At 33.6% G+C, this 15,491-nt stretch overlaps 1 protein-coding gene across 8 annotated transcripts; it reads left to right on the top strand.

Annotated features, from left to right (window-relative positions):
* The first annotated feature begins 606 nt into the window (after window positions 1-606).
* On the top strand, window positions 607-15,003 carry LOC110006843 (protein ASYMMETRIC LEAVES 2). 8 transcript variants are annotated; one of them, XM_088864145.1, is made up of 3 exons: window positions 607-1,156; window positions 1,792-2,126; window positions 4,622-5,675. In XM_088864145.1, the coding sequence occupies exon 3, from the start codon at window positions 4,749-4,751 to the stop codon at window positions 5,541-5,543; it is 795 nt and encodes a 264-aa protein (XP_088720271.1). In that variant the 5' UTR covers window positions 607-1,156; window positions 1,792-2,126; window positions 4,622-4,748; the 3' UTR covers window positions 5,544-5,675. The 8 variants fall into 8 exon arrangements, with proteins under 8 accessions (XP_088720271.1, XP_088720272.1, XP_088720269.1 ...); XM_088864146.1 differs by lacking the exon at window positions 1,792-2,126; XM_088864143.1 differs by lacking the exons at window positions 607-1,156; window positions 1,792-2,126 and adding an exon at window positions 2,266-2,325.
* Window positions 15,004-15,491: the final 488 nt, after the last annotated feature.

Genomic DNA, 15,491 nt, shown 5'->3' with positions numbered 1-15,491 from the left:
AACATGTAATTTTGGTGTAAGAAATTCTTAAGATTATCTCAAAATTTATTTTCATATATAATTATAGAATTTAAATTCCAAAAATAGTTAAAATCAAGTACATCTATATACATATGAAAATCTTGTAAATAGACGATTTAGATAATGTGTTGCAAGTTGCACTATTTTTGGGAATCAAAATCTTTTTTCTTTCATATTCATATATCTCGATGGTGAGATGATGAATTAGAGGGTTGCTTAACATTAAAACAACATTTTTCTGTTTGTTGAGGTGCATATGTGATTCTACAATTTAAGGTTGCAACGGATAAGAAGGGACCAAGTCAAAGTTACTTGGTCATCAAGTATGATATGTGATTCTACATTTTAAGGTTGCAACTGATAAGAAGAGACCAAGTCAAAGTTACTTGGTTATCAAGTATGGTATGTGATTCTACATTTTAAGGTTGCAACTGATAAGAAAAGAACAAGTCAAAAGTTACTTGGTCATCAAGTATATTTGGTGCCTCTTCCTATTTACCTCTATCTCTAAGAATCATACTATATTCGTCTCCTATAATTGTGTGATTGTCCTATATATATATAATTGTGTGATTGTCCTCTATATATACATGTACTTATTGATGTAAATATTTATAGGATTGTCCTCTATATATAGATTGTACTTATTGATGTAACTATTTATAGAATTTATAGGATTGTCCTCTATATATAGATTGTACTTATTGATGTAAATATATATAAGATTTATAGGATTGTCCTCTATATATAGATGTACTTATTGATGTAAATATTTATCCCAAAATTAGTGAAGAAGTAGTTGGCGGCTTTAGATCTGTGGACGTAAGGCTTTTAGCCTGACCACGTAAATGTTGTGTTTTCTGTTTTTCTCTCCACATTCAATGTCTCTCTTCTTCACTCCATATTTAATGTCTCATTCAATGTTTGTGCATGTATGCTTTCACAAATCTTAACTCTTTACATGCCGCACTGTTGTGCCTTCGTGATTCGGCGGTCTCGGTTTCAAAAGAAATTTTAGGCGCTATTGGAACGTATGAGAGCGTCCTGGCTGTGTTGCGGTGCTGGCTGTGCGGTCTCGTTGCGTTCTTTTGCTTTGCAAGTGCAAAACGTTGCATTCTTTTGATTCTTTTGTTTAGTAAGTACAAAAACTTCGTTCTCTCCCTATTGGAGTCTCATTGCAAGTATATGGTGAATTTTTTACAAACTAGTTTGATATGCAAATTAGTGGCTCTTGGTTTGCTTTTGACCGATCTTTGTCAAGAGGGATCCCGCGCGTCCTTCTCGACTGCCGATTATTTTGATTGGTGTAGTTGGTGTTTGGGATTCTTTAATTTGGTTTGGGGTTCTTAAATTGATTACCATAATTGCTCTTATTCGTTTACCGTTTTAATTTTTTTTAGGGTTGTTTCGAAGAAAAAAAATTGAAAAAAATATGAAGAAGTGGAAAACAAAAAAGAAAAATGAGTGGTACTTTGTGGGCTATTGTCTAGAAGCCCAATTTAATTGTTTTTTTTTATATCAGTGTACTAAAAAATAAAAATAAATAAATAAATAAAAATATTTTGGAAGTTGGATGTTTCTTCACATCCACATCTAACTTGAGGGAGAGAGTATAGGAGATATGAAGATGAGATGAGTAAAGATGAGGTCAACATCTCTAATATAACCGCTATGTGGATAAGAACATCAGGTCTTTCTGGTATTTGTGCATTTTTCAATTGTCTCGGGTGTTTTTTTTACTTCTAGGACTTTGTCATATCATTGTTTCAGTGACATCGTCAAGGAAGCACATTCATGATTAGCGGATTTTTCAAGAAGAAGTTTTCATCTCGTTGCCACTTTATTGTCGTAGGGCCGTCTTTGTTGTGCCTTTGGATCACTTTTAGTGATTTTTTGAACAAGTTATGATCACGTATCACGGATCACATCTCTTCGCTCTTCTCAATGAGAGGCAGTGCAAGTTTTTTGGTTTCAAGACTCCAATTCAGTTTCATTTTGGCAATATGGGTACTTCGGCATTTCGCTTCAGATCTCCCATCCACCAATTTTAAAGAGAGTCTTGAAAATAAGAAGAGATTAAGTTACTTAGTCATCAAATAAGTTTGGTAAGTAAGTTTGGTGATAAGTCATCCTATTATTTACCTCTATATCTAAGAATTATACCATATTTGTCTTTTATAATTATGTGATTGTCCTCTATATATATAGAAGTACTTATTGATGTAAACATTTATTAAAAAATCAGTGAAGAAGTAGCCCGTTGGAGCTTTGGATCTGCCGAAATAGAGCTTCGACATGAACCATGTAAATGTTGTGTTCTCTCTTCTTTTCCACATTCATTATCTCATTCAATGTTTTTATGCTCACACGAATTAACAACGACTTTATATAAACTTTTTCCTTTATATTAGGCATGGTGAATAATGAACAAAAAAACTTTGAAAGATTAAGTTCCTATCCCCTAGGAACTTAACCTTTTACTTTTTTAACAAATAGGAACTTAACCTTTTTTACTTTTAACCAAAGGAATAGGAACTTTTGTTGGGAGATTAGTTTATGAATTTTTTATGAAAAGTGTGAAACAAATGCGTAACTTTTTTAAAATCCGAAAGAATACTTTATGAAAAAATAGTTTCAGAAACGTCCTTAAATAGCAAACATATTAAAATTTTAAAGAGAGAAAATATATTAAAATTTTAGAGATAAAAATTATATGAAATTCTAAAGAGAAATTACCTAACAAATTTTAGAGAGAGAAGCTTTGGAGAGAGAAACCATCCCAAATTTTATGTTTTAGAGAGAATGCATTTAAAACTTTTAGAGAGAGAAACTATATTAAATTTTCGATAGAGGAAGTATCTAAACTAGAGAGAGAACTATCTCAAATTTTGCAGAGAGAGAGAGAGAGAAACTATCTCAAATTTTAAGTTTGAGAGGGAGGGAGAGTATATTAAAACTCTAGAAAGAGAAACTATATCATCCATTAAAGAAAAACTATCTCAGAATTTTAGATAAAGAAACTAACAAATTTTAAGTTTTAGAGAGAAAAAGCATGTTTTAGAGAGAAAAAGCATATTAAAATTTAAGAAAATAACTATATCAAATTTTAGAGAGAGAAAGTATCAAAAATTTGTAAGAGAGAGAAACTATCTCAAAATTTTAGTGAGAAATTATCTCGAATTTGAAGTTTTTGAGAGCAAAAGTATCTTCAAATTCAGAGAAAAACTATATCATTTATTAGCGAGAAAAATTACCTAAAAATTTTAAAGAGAGAAACTATATCAAAATTATTAGAGAGAAAAACAATGAAACATTTTAGAGAGAGAAACTTTCTCAAAATTATTAGAGAAGGAAACAATGAAATAATTTCAAATTTTAAGTTTTAAAGAATAGAGTATCTTAAAATTTTAGAGAAAGAAATTATATTAAATTTTAGAGTGAGAGCATTGAAACTTTAGAGAGAGAAATAATCTCAAAAGTTTTACAGAAACAATTTCAAATTTTAAATTTTGGAGAGAAAGTATAGTAAATTTTAAAGAGGGAAAGTTTCTCAAAATTTTTATAAGAGTATCTCAAATTTTGAATTTTAGAGAGAGAAAATATATTAAAATTTTAGAGAGAGAAAAACTTATCAAATTTATTTTAGAGACAGAAATTTTATCAAAATTTATTGAATATAAAATATCCAAAATTTTTAATTTCCTCTCTCCCAACGGAATTTAAGAGGATATACGAATATTTTACCTAAAATTAAAATGAGCCACTATTTAGCGTAGTTTTCGGCTTGACTCTATTTAGCGTAGTTTTCGGCTTGACTTTCTCTCTTTTTTTTATTACATTATTTGGCGTAACTGTCTTATTATAGGTTGTATAATAAGGTATTATCTCTTTTCTATTAATCTATTGACTTATCCAAAAAAACTAAAATGACGCGGGATAGACCTCAGCGTAAAATGTTAAAATGTAGATCAACGTCCAACACAAATTATAATTTTCAAAAAAATAAAAAAAAGAAAAAAAAGAAAAAAAAGGCCATACACAAATTATCAAAAAAGAGAAAAAGAAGAAAAACAACTTACCCAAAAAACCCTAAAAAGACGCAGGGTAGCCCTCAGCGTAATATGTTAAAAATGTAGATCATCAAGGCCATACACAAATTATAATTAAAAAAGAAAAAAGAAAAAGCCATACACCGATTACCAAAAAAGAGAAGAAAAGAACAAAAAAAAAAAAAAAAATCTAATTGGAATTCAAAAGCTAGAGTGACTGACGTGTAGGTGGTGAGCACGGGGACTTTAGCACAATCTTCTCCACCACGGTGATAGGATCTGAATAACGGACTCCATTCAAGAATCATCCGTAACCCACAGGACACGTATACGAACCTTACAAAACCCCAACCCATAAGACCAATATTAACCTCTCCCTCCCAGACCAATTCTCCTCATACTTGAACCCTCTCTCTTCCTTTTTTTTCTCCTTCATCGTCTCTCTGCTCACCCTTTCCCACTGCTTTACAATCTTCTCTCTCGCATTTCTCGGCTCACCTTTTCCCACCATTTCACAATCTTCTCTCTCACATTTGTCGTTTGTTTTGCAGTCGCCGTTCTCGGAATCTCCCACACGCTCTCTCATTTCTTTTGCTGTTGCAGTTCCCGGCTCTCTCATTTCTTTTCCGATTGCGGTTCCCGGAATCCCCATCCCCAGGCAACATTGTTGCATCGAAAATGGTGTCATCGTCCTCCAGCTCGCCATGTGCCGCCTGCAAGTTACTCCGGCGCAAATGCACACAGGAGTGTGTGTTTGCTCCGTACTTTCCCCCTGATGAGCCCCAGAAATTTGCTGATGTCCACAAGGTCTTCGGGGCCTCTAACGTGACAAAAATTCTTAATGACCTTCCACAATTTCACCGTCCCATAGCTGTGACCACATTGGCTCAGGAGGCGGATGCCCGTATCCGCGACCCCATCTATGGCTGCGTTGCCAGGATATCCATGTTACAATCCCATCTGCGCCAAATACACGCAGAGATTGGTACTATACAGTTAGAGCTCTCTAAATACCTTGGCCCCCACTTGCAGATCGGGCCCTCATCATCATCTTTAGGTTTTACAATTGCACTTGGGAATAAGTCAACGGGCACACCCCCACCCCAATTGAATTTTTTGGATGTTCAGTCAATGGGCACGCCCCCACCCCAATTGAATTTTTTGGATGTTCAAAATCAACAACAGCAATTGTTAGCTGAGCAACAGCATCAAGAGATGATAAGCAGTTATGACGGAGACGTTGCGAGGATGAATGCCGCTGCTGCAGCGGCAGTAACCGGAACATCCACATCACCGGTAACAGGGTTTGATGGGGGATATGGAGGGCAAGGGGCATTGGGATTTATGGGACCGTATGTGCAGCAGTCTAGAGTTTCATTTGAAAATGGATTTGAACCGAAGATCATTGGAACCCAATTTGAAACTGGATTTGAAGAGAAGATGGCTGGATCGGGTCGTGATGCAGTACAATAATACAGAGGTTCTTCAAATTCTTCAAATTTTTGTAGGTATTTTCTATCCACTTTTGTAACATTCTCTTGTACTCTTCTCTCTTTGTTTGTTTGGAAATTATTTATAAGGAAATTTTTTTTTCGAATGTGAAAATATATCTCGGAAATTATAACATAAGAGTAAGTTGTTTGGAAAATCTTAATTATAATATAAGAATGTTCGGAAAATGGCTTAGAAATGGCTTTGAGATCTAGTGTGATGTGTTTTTGCTAAGTAATTTGATTGTATTTCATCACCTTTATTTTATTGTTGCTTTTTTTTATTTTTTTGTAAGTTCTTTCATTCTCATATTCTTTTCCAATTGCACGGTTATATGTCTGTTATAGTGTTCTTTTCCAATTGCATGTCCGGCATTTCATGAAAGATGCTGAACCTTCTGGTTTAGTGGTTAAGAGACCGGAAATACCAACTTTATGCGTAAACTACGTATGCTTAATGCACTCATATTCTGATTTTTGGATTACCAATTTCATGTTTGGCATTTCATGAAAGACGCTGGAACTTAGGGTTTAGTGGTTAAGAGAACGGAAATACCAAGTCTATGCGTAACAAAGTATGATTAATGCACTCATATTCTGATTTTTGGATTACCAGACAATATAGACTTTTAATTACAAGCCAGATATCGGTTAAAAAATGTGGATAGCCTCCTGAAGTCTTAGCCTTGGATGCATGTTATTATTATGAAAAGATTCTCAATCCTTCAGCAAAAAATGGTTTTAAAAATAAGGTGTACATTGGGTTTGGGAAGAGCTTCTGATCTGTGTATCGTTTAGGTAAGTCTCTTAGTCTTGACGCTAATCTCACAACACAATTCTGGTTGCATTAGTTGGGTTTTGTAAAATCGGTATTAAGAAAATATGTATAGATAAACACTCTGACAAAATAAGACATCTTAATATTCATGTATTTTTGCAAAATAACAAAATTCTATAATTCATTTTCCTAATTTTTTTGAGAACCCAAACAACAATATTTATAATAATTTTTTATTAATTTAATTTTTAATTAATTTTTAGAATTTTTTAAGGCTGGATCGGGCCAATCAAGCCAATCCACCGATCTTGATTGCTGATCAGGTGAATGACAACATGTTCCTCCTAAACAACAGATTTAGTGTTCTCCCCATCTCACTAACCATCTTTTAGGTGTTCTAGAGTCCCCCAAAGCTTTATAAATCCCTTCCAAATTATTGTCCTTCATTTTTAGGGTTTATCCTGCATTTTAGTCACCAAAGGATTCTAAATCCCCTCTAAATCAATTTCCTCCCTATGTGAATAAAAAAAGCAAGAAATTCCCTCGATGTACCACGCATTGAACTAGTCGTCTATGATATTATTTTAGGGTGTGGTGAATTCGAGATGAATACATTTGAGAGAGCTTAGGTATAGCTCCAATATGCGACAAGATGACGAAAAGTAGACTTAGTTGGGCTAGATATGTACAATGCAAACACATTATAACACATGTTAGGAGGTTCAAGCTGGAGCAATTAGAAGACTCAAAAAGGGCAAAGGGTAGGTCGAAAAAGACATAGTTGGAACTAGTGAGAAGAGATATAAAGACTTCAGGCTGGAGCAATTAGAAGACTCAAAAAGGGCAAGAGGTAGGTTTAAAAGGACATAGTTAGAACTAGTGAGAAGAGATATAAAGACTTCTGGCCTCATTGAGGGTACGTCTATTAATTGAGCAGAATGATAGACTGTATAGCCGACCCAAATAGTTGAAAAAAATGCTATGATGATGAAGGTGAATACATGCCAGTGTACCAAATCACTTGTTAGAAGGTATCAAGTTTAAAGAATAAAAGAAGGTTATGGTGAAATAGTCGGTCTAGATAATTTGTTACAATTTACACTATTTTTAAAGCTTGAAATTCTATTTCTTTTTAACAGTCATAATGTTCAAGCCGAGATGATCCATGTAAAGTTTTTTCTATACTTGAATTGCAATTTTTTATGAGTTATGAGGTGAGGAATACTTATTTTGATAGGGTTGTCGCCCTATTAAATCATTGTCCTTACTTGAATTCCAAGAAATTAGGACATCCCAAACTCGTTATTCGTTTTTCTGAAATCATAGATCTTTCTCTAGCAATCTCTAATGAAATTAAATCATCTGCATAAACAAAAAAAATAATAATAATAAAATCATATTATCAATAAAGTTTCTCTATTTATTAAGTCCAAGCTCATATGGACACGCCATTTTTTGGGAGGGGTAAATTAGCATGGAAGGGGTCCCTTGTTGTAGTAGGAAAAAAAATCGAACCCAATCTTACAAAGATTTTCATTAGCAGCAAACCGAGGTCTATCAAATAAGAGCCGATTATCCTGACCATCTAGACTACAACGGAAGATGAATCATTGTGATACAAGGCTAAATCTTACTGGGTAATGGCAGCAAGGCCACACTGCCACTTACAATACTCTGTTTGATATGCGCTCTCATTGTTTCAAGTTGATTTATTGCTTTTGGAAAGCTATGTAAGCTCCGCGTACCATTTTTATGAATAGCTGCAGATAGAAAACTTATTTGAGCTAATCAAGCCAGAGAAGACTCTTCTAGAAAGCTTCATGCCCAGGCTGTGTAAGTTAATTAAGATTTAGATTTTCGATAATTTTTGCATGGTCAAGGGGTTTTCCTTGCAATAGACAGATATGTTTGAAATTCTGGATTTGATGATGTTTGAAATTCTGGCTTTCGATAATTTACTGCTGCATTACTCTCATTGATAAAATCACTCAACAAATTAGTTGATAGAAACCATCCTTGCTATAAATAGTTTTGCACAATCTGAGGAATTTTTATGTTGAAAATTCGCACTGTATGTTCATCAGTCTCTTCAGGGAAATTCATTATCCACTCGGCCTCAGCCCCTTCCTGGGTTTAGTAACCGGGTTGCAACTCAGTAATTTAAAAGATAAAAATTATATAAATTTATATAAACAAAACTAAAGAAAAAAAAAACAAGCTTTTGATTTTTTTTTTTCTTCTTCTTTTTTTGTGTAAAAGATTTCAAAACTCATAATGAATTTTACTCTAAAAAAGCTTGATGAATTTTGCCAAAAACGAAAATAGACCTGATCATAATCCAATATCTGTCTATGAGTTACGAGTTGGAGGATGGGAATTCCAGTTATTTCCTCTTCTGATTGGGTTCATCCTCGATAGTTTTGTAACTTTTATGCCATCACATGGCTTAAACTTTTTATTTCTTCTTTCTTAAATACATTTTGTTTTATGCATTCAATTGGCAGTTTTCCTTAAACATGCTTTCGTGCGGTATCGTTATACCTTTTTATGATATGACACAGAAGGACAACGGCCATTTTCTTTCTCAATAAACATTCTTCTTATACCTTCACTAGACATTTTCAGTCAGATATGCCTTCGTTTGGCATCCTCATATATTTTCATGATATGCTACACAAGGACTTTTCTTTCTTTTTTTTTCTTTGCTACTCCTTTTTTTTTTTTCTCTCTCCAATCTTTCACACCATGCCAGGTTGCTGTTCTACAGCATTCTCATACTACCATCAAAAAAGTAAAAATAAATAAAAAAATCACCTACCTAAAGGTTTCTCCCTTATAACAAGGAGCAGTTCAACCTAAACTAGATAAAGAGACAAAAAGATAAAGTGAGGATGCTATGCCCAAAGGACCATAGAAATGCTCCTAAATATCTCGCATGAACTATTCAACACCTTCTTTCACAATGTCTATCTCATTCACATAAATGCATGTACGTTTTACCATGAAATGCTGCTTACTTGCCTTCTTTTTGCTTTTTTTCTCTACGTTCTTGACCACAATAGATTTCTTTATATATACAGAAACTACTTGTAAACCATTTCAAGTAGTTACACAAGCTACCCATACACCATTTGCATATGGTTATAAGTGAAAGAAAGACCAATCTGATCTTGTTGAGAAATATATATTTTTTATTTTCTTCTTTACACTCCTTTTTTTTTCTTTTCTTTTAACAAAGATCACAACAAATAGTCTTTGCTAAAACAACTCTTGCTTCACATAAAATAAAACTAACAAATCCAAGATCTTAAAAACCTTGATGCCACTTTTTATGCTTGAGAATATAAATATTAAATTGTAAGAAATAAAATGGAGAGTACCGAAGATTACCTCAACCCAGCTTATTACACCCCACACCGAGTCACCACCATCCAATGACTCGGGATCGACGATCTAGCTTCAATCTCAACCTGGAAAACAATTTTAGGCCAAACGTTTTTATGGAATTATAAACTCCCCCTTTTAATCATAAATCTTTGAACCTAGGTTCAAACTCCCAAAGACTTAGTTGAGCATATCCTTTAGTACCCAACCTTTAGGTTCAATCAAGATGAGAGAGAATGGGAGATATCCTAGGGTACCCAACCCTTAGGTTTAATCAAGATGAGAGAGAATAGGAGATATCCTAGGGTTGGCGCATGCCCCCTCTATGGTCTAGAAGAGAGAAGAGGCTAGAGAGAAACCTAGAGAGAGAGGAGAGAGAATGGGGCGTGCCCCTTAGAGAGGGAGAGAGAGTTTAGAGAGAGAGAGAGAGAGAGAGATAAAAGAGATTGGTGCAGAGAATAGATGAGGGGAGGTTCTCTATTTATAGGAAAAATTCGATCTAGGGTTTCCTATAGTCTGCTTCTTAAGTGAGATTGAACATGAACCGTTGATCAAGGGTGATTGGTGAGAGATCTGAGCTATCCATTCTATAGATGAGCTATCAATATTATGGAAGATGCATGAACCATTATCCCCCTTTCCTAAACCATTATTTCATCAATAAAAATTAAATAAATTAGATCCAATTAAAATATTGTGCACACCATAAAATAAAAAAAGCCTTCTCATATTTTCCATAAAATCTTTGAAAATATATCAAGTTAATATCTAGTCAATATTTAGTCAATATATTCCAACCATATGACCACATGCCATATCTCACAAAATAAGGAAACAAAATAAAAGGGTGGGGCGTGCAACCCTAGAGCGGGCTTTATGGGCCCCACCTCCAACAACATGGTGGACCCATGTGCACAATGGGGCCCCCATAAAATTTTTATACCTAAAAAAAAACTAAAAATAATTTTAGAATATTATTTGAATATTTAAACTATTATAAAATTAATATCTTTATTTTCATAAGCTCAAATTTTATAAATAAAATATCCAGAGATTTATAAAAATTCAAATAATAATGTTTAAATAATATTTATCATAAAACAAACATAATTAAACTAATATAATGAGAAAATGTTCTATATGACTTATGAATCAACAACATGGGGCACTCCACCTTGAACTGTGAACTACAGACCACACTTGCTTTATCAGACCGACTCAATGTTTCTCATTACCCACAGTCCAAGCATGGGCTCATTGTTGGGTCACAAAAGTCTAGCATATGAGCAAAGGGGTTGTAATCTTAGTCTGTAGATTTCAGGTCCTCCCCTAAAAATAAGCCAAGGTCACCTAGACTTGATGCGACTACAGCTCCTATGGCGCATAGGGGTATCTCTCGCACATGCAAATGCCTCACCCACCCTAAAAGGTGGTTTGCTTTCCCGAAACGGTCTATCAATATGCAGGCCATGTGATGGTACATGAATGTAGCTTTGGCCCCGTATCTGAAGGCCACCATCACACACAAAGGTTACACAGTCCCTCGACTTACTCATCTAGGCATATTCCGACTTCATCAAGAGATGACCCATTAGAACTCTTATCGATTTATACTTTATGCCCAGGTAACATGGGTTTTTTTCCAACCAACTGGCCTAGACTGTCAAGAACAGTCCGGTATCAACAAACATCGTTTGCTTAATATGGTCCACGAGGGACCACACTCCCACCAAGTTTATGTTTAACTATATCAAATGTTTTATTACAATTACTCATAAAGCTTTTAAAGGCCACATAAACCCAACAATAAGAACAACTTATACATCATTACATGTAGTTGCATAAACGACCTACAACAAACTATTCCTACTAAGTATTTTGCATCTATTTGAAACAAAAGATAAGTTGAACAAAGCACAACCGATTTTTCCACATCGCAGTGGAAAAAGATTAAGAAATAATTAAAATTGAAGATGATAAAAAGGAAATTACAAAGATTACAATATAATTATTGATTCATCAAATGAAGGAACCCATTAAAAGCCTTGAAGCCACAATTTTTGCATCAAAAAGGAAATTGAAGATCATAGCAAAACTATTGAGCTTGTTTTAACAATTCAACAACAAAGGGATTTTTCCATCATGGAAGAGAGATGAAAATTGATGCAAAATAGTTAGTGAGATTAGTTTGTATTGGTAATTTCTGTAAACATGTAATGGTGTGTGAGTACTTGGTATAGGTACTTTAGAATATCTATCTAAAGATAACAACTATAGAGAAGAATCTATGTAGAAAGAAAAACAAGTGTCGGCAAAAATGGAGAGAAAAAGCGGAAAGAAAGTTAGTACGCAGCAGTCCATAGTAAAAAATACTTGCATTTTTGTGAATGAAATAGACATTGTGAAGAAAAGTATTAAAGTAGTTCACATGAGCTGTGTAGGATGATTGTTATGGCCCGTTTAACCATAGCATTCTCACTTAGCCTTTATGTCTTTTCTCTTCATCCCGTTTATGCCGAATTCCTCCATGTGTCAAGCGAGAAACGTTGTATTACTGTAGGTGTATATTTATTTTTTTTAGGATTTTTTACAATAATTAATAACTTTTTCTTGTCATATACCCTAATTTTCTTTTTCCTCCTTCTTATTTATTTTTTTGAGATATTACTAACTGTAAATCATTTTTCAATCCATTTTTATTAATGTTTTAAGCACATTTGGATAATTTAGTTTGTTTTCAGTTTTGTTTCAATTTTAATATTTGTATTTTATTTTTACCTTTTTAATTTTTTTATAATTTCAGAATAAAAACAACGCATAAAGATCTTGGTGTCAGTGGTGAATAGATTGGGACCTAACTCTACAAAAGGCAAAAAGGAAGATCCAAGAGGAAGAATTGAAGAGGAAGACAAAATGATGCAAGAGAGAGTCATATTTATGCGAAGTTCCCACCAAAATTTTAGAACCACTCTTCCCCCCCTCTTTCACACTCTTTTGGATTTTTGCTAGGAAATAGGACATACACATACATTTCTATCTTCTTAGATTCTTTTAACATTTTTTCAAATTTTCGGAACTAGCATTTGGTGTGAGTCTCATTGGGCACCCAACTCGCCTTAAACTCGCCTCACCAGTCAGGATGGACTCGCTAATTAACGCGCACTGGGTTCAATAATTCATTTTTTTCCTCTGTCTCTTTAAGTAGATGTACAATTCACAAAAGACCATTGGACTACACATAAGGGGATCCACCAATCCTCATTTATATTCATTTGATTTATGTTTGCCCTCTATCAGTAAAGCGCACAAAACCATTTACGTTCTCTTCTGTTCCCAACAATGGCTTTGTGTTTCTGATTCAACCTATGCTTAGGAATGTCGCTGTTGACTCGAATTGGTGTTAAAAAGCCGTTGCTTCTTCTTGTAAACCGATTCCACTATCTGTTGGCGAGCATGTCGGAAAGTCATTCCATAAATTATAAAAGGGTATTTTTTTCATTTTATTCATTTAAGTTTTTGTTCCGTTTTCTTAAGCTTTATGGACTTCTTAGATAAGAAAATGGTACATTTTAGTATTAATTATAGGAAAGGTTAATTGAATTCATTAAAAAAAAAGTTTATATAAGGTAATGTTCAAAAAAAAAAAAAAAAAAAAAAAAAAAAGTTTATATAAGGTGTCAACTACAAGTGACGTGTACCTAAAAAACTAACAAGTGAAGGTTGTTCCTATAGTAGAAGGCCCTCACATCGATCGTCTAGACCTCGATATGAATAGAAAAGAAAAAAAAGGAATTTATTGTCCTAAAAATAGTTCATCTTGTAATACATTACGTGGACCGTCCATTTTCAAGATTTTCGAGTGTTTATAGATCTTCTTGATTTTCACACTTTCTGGAACTTCAAATTTCATAATTTGGGGCAACAATAGATTTTCATATTATTGCAAAGCTTTGTTGCACCGAAAAAATGCATAGTTTTGAGGTGCACATTACATCAATCTTATAAGGCCCTCTGCTACGGCCTTTGGCATCTCATCTCCTGACCATTGTTATGTTATATGAGTCCTTGTATTCAGTAGATCGTTATATGTATGCTCCACTCTCATGGAAATCCCTTGAACATCAGGATCTCAAATTGAAATATTATCTCCCCAAAAGTTGTGCATGGATATTATGTTCAAGAATTAATTTCCCAAGAAATCCGCGTAAACATTATCCAAATCCAAAAGCTCCTCAGTGGTGGAAACTGAACAGGAGTTAGAAAGTTAATTCAAATTTTAAAAGGGCATTTTAGTATGTTAAGTTTTTTCAATTTTTTTTTAGCTCTTTATGAAGTTCTTGGAAGCAAAATTGAAAGTGTTCTTGACGACTGGAATTATTAGTTGAATCCATTAAATGTCATTTACCAATAACTACAAAATCTTCAATCAATAGAAGTATTTTACCTACAGTAGGCATTCTTCAGAGGAGATGATCTCTTGGGTCCACTTGCTTTAGCATCTTCCATATGTTTTTGTTTTATTTTGTGATTCATTTATTGATATTACTATCTGTATTAGATAAATCCTTGTTTACAGCAATTTTTACCCAATATTCGATTGGGAGGATATCCAAGGCATGAAACACACATGAAGTTCTTGAACTGGTAAAGCGAACATCATTGCTATTAGCAATCAACAAGGGCTCCACTAGGTAACCATTAGCAATCAACAAGGGCTCCACTGACTGTGCGCTTTCTCTCTCTAATTACATCTTGATCATGTCAATTATATAAGTCTTTTATTTCGAACCATACCATTCTCTAACTCTTCGCTCTATAGCTGCACACGTTTTTTCCAACTGCAATAGCACTTTATTTTTTCTATCTCTAAACACGTTTTTGCTATAGCTAACCATGATCTATATTCTTTTTCAGAGTAAATTAATGAAAATTTGTGGATTAGACGTGTTCTTGAAAATCTATTTCTACGCATGAAAATGCATGATGGTAGTCCCAAATCCTTTTAAATAACTTTTGACATCAATGAAATAGACACCTAACATCCTATAACAAATCTGCTTGCTTTGATTTTTATTAAAATGTGGGTTTTTTAAATTAATCTTAACTAAACTACTGCTTTGACCTATGGGATGTGTCATTTTTATGCTAGTACTATCTCGTGCTATGTGCTCAACTTATGTCAAATTTATTGTAAAAATGCATTAATCCTTATTATACTACTGCTTAGAACAATATAATATGTCATTTTTTGTTGTGGCACAATGATATTTCACCTGCTCCACTTATGTGCAATTTATTTTAAGGAACCTAAGTTAAATAAGTAATTATATAAAGGACACAGTTTCTATGACTCCAAGGACTGATTTATAGATCTGTGCACCTCTTTATGATCCAGTTTTGAGATGGTCTAACACGAAAAACATTTTTTTTTTGGTAAATAGCACAAAGAACATTAATGTGTAATTTTTTTAAAAAAATTAGAAATGATAATTTTTTGAAGGAAAATGTTAAACCACTGATTTTGCTTCTTTTTTTTTTTTGGAGAGACTATAATAGTACGTCTATTTTTAAGATGGATGTGGGATGCCGCGAGGCACGCATATGTAGTTATGCATCCGCCAATGCCTAAACCACTTTCCCTAATAAGTTGAAATTACACATAGTGGTACGAAAAAAAAGAATTTGTGGCTTCTCCCACTTGTATATAACACAATAACCTACTTTGAAATTTAGAGTCAAGTAAATTATAATGCTAAGATACTATAACAA

The sequence above is a fragment of the Amborella trichopoda genome, chromosome 4, assembly GCF_054954075.1.
Source record: "Amborella trichopoda isolate Santa Cruz 75 chromosome 4, AtrichopodaSantaCruz75HAP2 v2.0, whole genome shotgun sequence".
In the NCBI taxonomy this organism is placed as follows: Eukaryota; Viridiplantae; Streptophyta; class Magnoliopsida; order Amborellales; family Amborellaceae; genus Amborella; species Amborella trichopoda.
The sequence above is the reverse complement of the archived record's forward strand: the minus strand, read 5'-3'. Positions and strand labels throughout refer to the sequence as shown.

Bases quoted from the DNA above. Each gene is read 5' to 3' on its own strand.
- LOC110006843 (XM_088864147.1), top strand. From the start codon at position 4,749: ATGGTGTCATCGTCCTCCAGCTCGCCATGTGCCGCCTGCAAGTTACTC.